The sequence below is a fragment of the Physcomitrium patens genome, chromosome 19 (assembly GCF_059467195.1).
Source record: "Physcomitrium patens ecotype Gransden chromosome 19, ASM5946719v1, whole genome shotgun sequence".
NCBI lineage: Eukaryota > Viridiplantae > Streptophyta > Bryopsida > Funariales > Funariaceae > Physcomitrium > Physcomitrium patens.
Genome location: NC_143428.1, coordinates 466529 through 474807, shown reverse-complemented (window position 1 = coordinate 474807; position 8279 = coordinate 466529). Strand labels below are relative to the sequence as shown.

The 8279-nt window shown below is 41.0% G+C and overlaps 2 protein-coding genes and 1 long non-coding RNA gene across 5 annotated transcripts; 2 read left to right on the top strand and 1 right to left on the bottom strand.

Moving 5' to 3' along the window:
• The first annotated feature begins 2696 nt into the window (after window positions 1–2696).
• On the top strand, window positions 2697–3660 carry LOC112295901 (uncharacterized). Its single transcript, XM_024547931.2, has 2 exons — window positions 2697–3273; window positions 3403–3660. Exons 1-2 carry the CDS (start codon window positions 3101–3103, stop codon window positions 3533–3535), a joined length of 306 nt encoding a protein of 101 aa, XP_024403699.1. The 5' UTR covers window positions 2697–3100; the 3' UTR covers window positions 3536–3660.
• A 117-nt stretch (window positions 3661–3777) lies between these two features.
• LOC149987323 (uncharacterized) lies at window positions 3778–4344 on the top strand. Its single transcript, XR_016498687.1, has 2 exons — window positions 3778–3954; window positions 4228–4344. It is a non-coding gene; the product is annotated as an uncharacterized LOC149987323 (long non-coding RNA).
• A 1257-nt stretch (window positions 4345–5601) lies between these two features.
• Window positions 5602–7629, bottom strand: LOC112295907 (uncharacterized). Of its 3 annotated transcripts, none has more exons than XM_090244829.1 (4): window positions 7476–7594; window positions 7096–7334; window positions 6279–6844; window positions 5602–6093 (listed from the first exon to the last, which is right to left on the bottom strand). In XM_090244829.1, exons 2-4 carry the CDS (start codon window positions 7280–7282, stop codon window positions 6025–6027), a joined length of 822 nt encoding a protein of 273 aa, XP_090100955.1. In that variant the 5' UTR covers window positions 7283–7334; window positions 7476–7594; the 3' UTR covers window positions 5602–6024. The 3 variants fall into 3 exon arrangements, with proteins under 3 accessions (XP_090100955.1, XP_090100956.1, XP_024403707.1); XM_090244830.1 differs by having other exon boundaries at window positions 6279–6841; XM_024547939.3 differs by having other exon boundaries at window positions 7096–7629.
• Window positions 7630–8279: the final 650 nt, after the last annotated feature.

Genomic DNA, 8279 nt, shown 5'->3' with positions numbered 1-8279 from the left:
TATAAAATTTTCTTGTCTACAACTCCTACTAGTAGTGCCAAGCCATGCTGTCATGGCAAGAGATTTTGCCTTAAGAAAATATTGGGATTCTAGCTGCAACTTAGTTTAATGACTTCTATTCAAATCAACCTTCAACTCAAATCATTACTTTATGGCAGCAGACCCCTCTTCACTCAATTAAGCACCATGTCTTTATATATTCTATTGGAATTGGGCGTGTGATACCTCTAAACAAAGCCACTTTTATGCTACAAACAGAAAACCAAATTTCATTTTCTAAACCTCTTCTTATTGTATGCTATTAGTGGTCAAAATTGCTACTCATGGCAATTCAAAATGGTTTTAAGGCTATAGACTGTCAAAAACAAGAACTTCATAAAGACAAATAAACAGGTGAGACTTCTGTCAAAGAAAGATGACAAAATAGAAATAAGTCAATATGTATATTATGAAAGAAACTGGAATGGATATTGCCAAAAGACAAAGAAACTAGAGACCCTTGAAACTAAACTAGAAGCAAAAAAGAAATTAACAAGAGTGAAGAAGGCTTCACTCTTGTCTCTATGTATACTATCTAACTATGGACTACGTGGCGATGTTCTATAGGACCTCCAATATGTGTTGACTTTATAGGACACATGCCTTGACTTACAAGGCAAGTTTTTCTATGTGTGGGCCACATAGTTAGCTTGGTTTTTAAGCTAACAACATGTGTGGCACATGGCCAACTTGTTGACCACGTTTGTAATCCAAAAAGTCAATTAAAGACACCTATAAAGTCAAAGCAGTATCTATGAAGCTTCTAGGAAGCTTTTATATCAAATACTATAGAATTAACTTAATTTTATCTACTTTTACTTACTTCTACTTTTTTATATATGTAATTATTGTCTTACATGAGTATGTCCGTGACACAGACCCATCTCCACTCAACAAAGCACTATGACTTCATACTATCTTGGAATTGCACATGAAATATCTCTAAACAAAGCTACTTACATAACATAACCACATTTAAAGCTCACTTTAAAAGACACTTTGTACAAAACTTTATGAATGATCAAAGCTACTACCCTCCTAGAAGTATAGGAGCAGATTCCTCTTTATTCTACTGAGCACCATGGCTTCATACTAATTCTTTTTAGAGCTTGTGATAGCATTCTAAAAATCCTACAAAGAGAAGAACCACCTTCCAAAATCTTAGAATCAAAGACTAAATAAAAACCAAGAAAACATGCCAAGAGTGGTAGGTCATAACCAAAATGGAAAGTCCAAGCGAGAGGGAGAGAGGGAAGGAGAGTCATAAGTCCACTTATGTCTCATTTCTTTCAACCTTAAACCATTCCATGCCACCTCATGCCCATAAACCTCCATCTCAGATCCTTATCAAGCTATCTTTGATGTACCTTTGCAAAAAGCCAATTAATTCTACAACTATATTTTTTTTCTATTCATTTCTATTCCTTTCTTTTTCCTTTCAATAAACCTTCTTGGTCAAAACTAATTTGATATGAACTTGTAAACTCAAGGAAAATTTAAGAGGGAATTTATCCAAATTTGCTCTTATCATAATACCATCATACATTTATACTATACAACTAATTACATGACAACAATGTGTTGTACATGCCAATCAATAAGTCTGACAGGGTTTAGGGATTCAAAGGTTGTAAGATTGCAATTGGAGAATTTATTTTGTCTCATCATCCTATTTTGTTTCTTTTTATTCCAAGAATTTAGATTTTAGGTTATTTTCAACAAAAACTTTAGGTGTTTTGAATCTTTTTTTAAGGGGCTAGATTTTGGAGAAGTTGAATTGTAAAAGAGCTTGGAATTAAAAGGTTCCAATATTTGAGTCTTAGGTGAGAACATTGTCAAAAATTTCACCAAGCTAAAAGAAGTGTCAGTGTATGAAGTTAGAGTTGAATTTGGAAGAACATTTACATAAATAATTAGGTTGGATTAAATCCACATAATTCTTGAGAGAGTTTCAATGAAGTGAATTGCATCAAGCTTAAGCATAGGTATGTTTGAAGGAAGTAGGGAGGTGCTAAATAATATTGTGTCGGCTTAAAACAAGCTAATTGGCTTGGTTTGTTCTATAAGTTTGGGTATTGGAAAAAATATTGAAATTCAATAGAGGTAGAGAAATGCTTGCACAACCAAATAGAATACACAAGGTATGCCAAACAATGCTTGGAGTGAGATGTTGCCTTCTTTCGAAGGCCTTTACTTATACTACCATTAAGCGGCTTCTCAAGCAACTATTAAGTCACTTCTTTGCCCACATAGCAGGCTTCGTCCATGTAAAGTTATTTCATGGAAGTTGGAGGTTCCATCGTACAAAGTCCACACTCCGTTGTGTGAAGAATTGAGTGGAACCTACAGAAACCTTAGTTCGAGGTGGAGGGAGTTCCGACAGGCAGCTTGAAGAGGAGGAGGGAGGGAGAGAGAGAGAGGCAGGGGGATGTGTTACTCGGTGGAGTGCAGCAAGTGGGGGAAGACGTCATGGGGCGGGTGCGGGAGGCCCGTGCCGGGTGTGTACAATGCCATCGCCGACAAGGAGAAGAGCGTGTGCCTGTGCAAGAGCTGGCCGGGGGTCGAGCTCCCCCCCCCCCCCACATGGCTGAGCAGGTTCAGGAGACTGCCACTGCCAGCTCCTGCCTCATCATATGACCCTCCGCCCCCAGGTTTGCTCCTCACCTTTGCACTGGGACCTCGCTTTCACTAGCAAGAGCCATGCCTCTGCCCAGGCAGGTGACTGCCTGGAATTGGGCATAAATGCCCAATTGGACTCCCAAGTGCCCAATTCCAGGCAAGCCCCTGTCTGGGCAGGAGCATGATTTCTTCCAGTGTTTTTACATTTCCATTTTCCGTCCTTGATTCTGTGCGGCTTTCAGTGTCGTGTGGTGATTAAATTCTCCAAGCGCTTCATTCGCTAGTTTCTTCTTTTCTCACTCGTAATCCTCGACGTAGCATAGTATCGGTTTTTTTGGATACTTGGGACTTTTCAGTGTAATTGGGACATTTTTAAAGCAGTGAAGACAGTGAAGATTGTATACCCAAACGGTTTTTTTCACATAGGGTGGATCGTTAGAGAATGTCTCAGTTAGGGTTAGAAATTATTTCAGTTTCTGCGGACCTTCGAGGCGGAACTGGAGACGACATTCGAATGGTCATATGTTTGCAGTTTCCACGTTGTTACTTTCTGTGCCCTGAATTTCTGTTCTATGCTGCAATTCCACATTCTGCTCACATCGAAGTTATTTCCAGGTTCGAACATTGCTGTTCATTCTGGGTAGAAGTTGAGGAATACTTAATCGGGTTCTTAATGCTTCATTATATACAACATTTATTGATTCCCTTCATCAGTTGGTTTTAATTTATAAAATATGTGTGCAGGCTAGTAGGTTATCGGTCTCTTATGCTATCGGGTTGTCTATTGGTGCAAGAAGTTGGTCCTATAAATGTGGCTGTAAAGCGGTTGGACATGTTTTTCGAGTGGAAGAGATACTGGACCAAGTATTTATGCTGATGTTTCAGATATATAGCATAACAGAAATTGGGGATTTGCCACAGATTAGTTTCCAACGATTTACGGTCTTGATTGATGTTTGTAGCTCACCAATCGTATAAAACCAACGTCACCACGATTGATCATTCTGCAGAGTTGACATGTTGCGTTCGAAAAGTAAGACAACATTGGCAATGTGTGCGAATGCGCTCCTGTTTGAAACGTTAAAAGCCTTTAAAATCAAATCCTTCTGAGCGTAACATATGTTCAGAACAGCTGCTCACTTGGAGAGAATGTCACGGGTAGAAATTTACCTGGGTGATGCTAACGACGACATCAATACTTTCGAGATGAGCAAGAGTGGCGACCATGAGTTTATTGAGCACTTGGATACTTCTTATGGTCGTGGAGGGCATGACCTCCAGGTTCTCGGTTACCTTGTAAGTAATGTTCTCCCTCACAAATCCTCGGTTGCTGGGACAAGTGGCTAGATCTTCTTGGACTAATTTGTCAATTATATCCTTTTTCAGACTTTTAAGATCTCCGGGGAGAACACTCATTTTCTGATTGTAAGAACCTTAAGGACATCCATTACAAGGAGTACCTTGAGTGCTTGAAAGTTGGGAGCAATTACAGCCGCTGCCGCACCGATAATGGTCTCCGGGAAATATAATTTTCTACTTACTGGAACACTTTATCTTTGGTGCCTCCAGGTCTTGGAGCAGACCAACCGATCCGCATGTCTCGGCTACTGCAGGTCGAGACTGCAGTAGCCGACTCTTGTCACATGCATAAACGAGGAGCCTAGTTTCTCCACGCTCTTGAATGATCGAGATTCCACCCATAGCCTTCACTTGAACCTCTGCCACATGTCACACTAAATCATTTCGTCATGCTTGAACAATCACCACCTTTCATAATTCGCACTGTGACTGCAAACAGCTAAATAACACATGTGGATTAAAGCATTTCACGATACAACCACCCCATCGCGTCTTGATCAAAACCAAAAGTGGCACGCGGTTCAAATTCAAATGACAGTGATATTAGCATGCACTCCACCTGCCGTAGATAGCATATGAATAATGGTGCCAACTGGTTTAGCAGGAAGCTGAAAAGAGTGTCCACGAAGTCCTAGCCCGCCTCCACGAACAGAACTTGCTTAATCCTCCTACAGCGCATGACCGATATTTGGATAGAAATGCTGCTCATGGCCGATGCAGCCTCTTGGCCAATCTTCGACATCTTGGATTAGTAGAAGGCTTGCACTGTTTTCACAGAAGAAATGACTAATCCAACCCCTACTCAACCACGTCACGCTTCACTGCAAGCACCTTAAGTCACGACGTTAACTCTTGCAATGACCATGATACTCTGAAGATGAAAAAACTCGGCCGATCGGCCTAATTCGCACACTCACAAGACTTGCTAGTGACAACATCTTACTCTAAATGAGTGAAGCGGAGGGTGCAGGGGTAGTCTAAGACATTCCTGTGAAGGAAAATATGACTTCGGAGATAAGTGTCAATCATGCGATGAGCAATGGCTCTTCATCTTCTGTGTTTCACGTTAATTGGGAGAATTTTGCAAATTCTAATGTGAATGCGACTCAGCCTGAGTGAGATGTAGAAACGCCGCTAGAGTGAATGGACAATGACGGCGCAATCAAATTAATTACGATGGCCACAGCCACGGCGATGGAGCTTAACAAATAATACTGACAATCAAAAGCTCAATTGACGACAGGACTGATTATTTACAACACATGTAATTAGCGTTTGACATAGTTTCCTTAGGTGAAGGATTATTCCTTCTCACCGAATACATCTGAATGTGATTTGTAATAATATATGGCATAATCACGTACATCACTTCATTGCAAAAATGTCCAACTTGACGCTCAGTAATTTACGTCTGCACTTACCCCACGTTTCATTTGTACTCGCAAATGTGCAATGCAGACGAAAGTGTAAAATTTTCGTGGCGCGTATGGATTGTACTCATATTGGAAAGGGTTCACAGCGCATGGAATTGATTTTAAGGGTCTGTGGAAAGTTCAATGTGATACATCCTCTTTTCCAGAGAAAGAAGAATAATGTCTAGTCGTAACTTAAATATTTCGCAGTCTTGGAAATACAACATATCGTAACATAGTGGAATTTCTAACAAACGAATTAGTTCTAGTGATTACGAGTGTTACAACCTACAAATGATTACTGTACTGAATCACGTTATGCATGTTGAACTGGAAAAAGTTGCACTCAATACAAGGATGTATAAACTGGTTCGAAAATTTAATACCATAATAGAAATCAGTCTTCAAGGAATAATAGCTATTTGTCCGCACAAGTATAAAGGGATACAAGTACCGTTCTTGGGGGAATATGTTGCTTCGTTCTACTTCGCATATTCGGAAACTGGAATTGACCCCTAAACACGAACTATTACCTCTTGCCAAAAGAGTGATTTGCCATCTTCGGAACCTTGATGGTACTGGAACGTTTGTAACATCATTTCTTGGTAAAAATATCATCGAGGCAAGTACTTGAGGAAAGTGCCGCTTGCAGCAACTGGAGGATCTGAATACAGTAAATGTACTCAAGATCACACTTATGATGAAATCATTAAGGGTCGAGTAATCAAGAGGTTGTAACATCAATAGATCAAATCGAAACAGCATAGCCTAGCTACGACCGTATGTCAGTGAAGCTGAAAAGTTCAAAAACTTGGAAGTGAAGAAAAAATTAAATGGGTAAAAATTAACCTCGATGATGCCGATACTGACGTCAGTGCTCTCCAGATCAGCAAGAGTGGCGACCTTGAGTTTATTAAGCACTTGGATACATCTAACGGTTGTGGAGGGCATGACCTCCAGATTGTCGGTTACCATGTAAGTCACGTTCTCCCTCACAAATCCTCGGTCGCTAGAACAAGTGGCTTTCTCAAGGTCTAGGTCGTGGACTAATTTGTCAAGTATACCCTTTTCCAGACTTTCACGATCTCCGGAGAGAAGTCTCATTTCCTGATTGTAAGTACCACAACCATGTGTGCAGCGAGTACCGCGAGTGCTTGAAAGTTTGTTCTGGCTGCCATAGCAAACGCAGTTGGTCCGATAATAAACTCCAGGCAATTCAAATGTGGCGGGACGCGGCTTTGTCTCTCCTGCTTCCAGGCATTGGAGCAGACCTGTCGACACGCATGTGTCGACCACAGCAGGCCTGATTTGCGTAAGACTTGCCTTGTCCACATGAAGGAAAGAGCGGTCTAGTTTTTCCACGCTTTTATGTAAACTTGAGATTCCGAGGTCCAAAGCCTTCACTCGACCACCTGCTACATGTTACACCAAACCATTTCATCGTGCTCACAGCAGCGTCATCCATATTCTGCACTGCTTAAAAACCAGTGTATATGGAACTTCTTCGTAACATCACCCACCGATCACTTCAATCAGCGTCGGATTTCACATCCTTAGCTTGTTTGATTGAAATCCAGAACTAGCTGGCACGTGGATCATGTCCTACATACAGCAGGACAAACAATGTATAGGACATATAAAGTTGGTGGCTTGGCATGGACTCTACCTGCATTTTTCAGCATGTGAATAATGATGCCGATTGGCAGAAGGAGGAAGCTGAAAAGCGTATCAACGAAGTCCTTCCCTGCCTCCAGAAGCAGTACTCGACCCGTCTTCCTACACCGAAGCACGGATACTTCAAATGTGGTGGTGCTTGTGGCTGTTGCAGCGCCATTGCCAACTGTCTCCGCCATCTTAGGATGATAGATGTCTTGTTCTTATGATGTTTCTCGAAATCTCACCAATCTAAAACGTACAGTATCCTGTAAGCAGTTCTTCAACTTATCTCACGACTGTCGTGTCTCCTTGTATGACCCTGGGATGGAGAATTAAATGCAGAGCTCGAAATATGTGACTAAGAACACAACGGAATCTGGAGTAACTTACGGCCAGTGTTTCACAGTACAGATGACGAAGCAGATGACAGACTCGACAGAATCGAAAAGCAGACTCAGCGCAGATTCAGCAGTCTGGAACGTCACGGGAATTAGGCGAAATTGGAGCTGTGCCGCAGAACTTGGGGTTGAGGGTACTAGGTATGGCTCTTGTTCTTAAGTACTCCATTAGGTGTGCTATTATGCCTCTAGATAATCTGTCTTCAGCACGATATAAAGAAATTTTCAATTTTCTCGATTGTTGCCAATGATCAAGAGAAAATGATGTGACGCCGCCGATGTTGTGAATCGACTGGATGACGGCGCAGTTAAAAGAATTTAACGCGTCAGCCATTCATGCATGCAGCCAGGACAGACCATCATGACAGTTAATTTGTAGCCAGAAATACAAAGGGACACGGAATCTGTAGCCTATATGTATCACAGTACATGCACTTCCCAAGTACAAGAGGCATAAGTTATTGCTGCTGTAGACTAGACAAACTTAGAGTAGGCTATGTGGGTGAACTTCGAAAACAGGATGCATGCTTGAAGGAAAGAAAATGGTTTAGAAAACAATATGGAATTTATGACATGGTTGAGTATAAGTCCAAATGCTCTATAAGCCTAAGTGTACCAACTCTCGTGAGTCTCAACATAGTTAGGAAACGATGGCAGGAGTGGTTGTTTTTCAACAATATTACATGCCTAAGTTATAAGAGACCCATTCAGTGACTCGTGGCTTTACTTTTTGATTCTCAAATTGCTCATTTTTCTCATCAAATAAATATGAACATATAAGTTATTAACTTATTTC

Excerpts from the sequence above, each read along its gene's own strand:
- LOC112295907 (XM_024547939.3), bottom strand. The coding sequence starts at position 7,282 with ATGGCGGAGACAGTTGGCAATGGCGCTGCAACAGCCACAAGCACCACC. Across the intron at positions 6,845-7,095 it reads TCACATGCTGAAAAATGCAG|CAGGTGGTCGAGTGAAGGCT; the intron begins GTAGAGTCCATG and ends TGTAACATGTAG. Across the intron at positions 6,094-6,278 it reads TCAGTATCGGCATCATCGAG|ATCCTCCAGTTGCTGCAAGC; the intron begins GTTAATTTTTAC and ends TACTGTATTCAG.
- LOC112295901 (XM_024547931.2), top strand. The coding sequence starts at position 3,101 with ATGTCTCAGTTAGGGTTAGAAATTATTTCAGTTTCTGCGGACCTTCGA. Across the intron at positions 3,274-3,402 it reads CACATCGAAGTTATTTCCAG|GCTAGTAGGTTATCGGTCTC; the intron begins GTTCGAACATTG and ends ATATGTGTGCAG.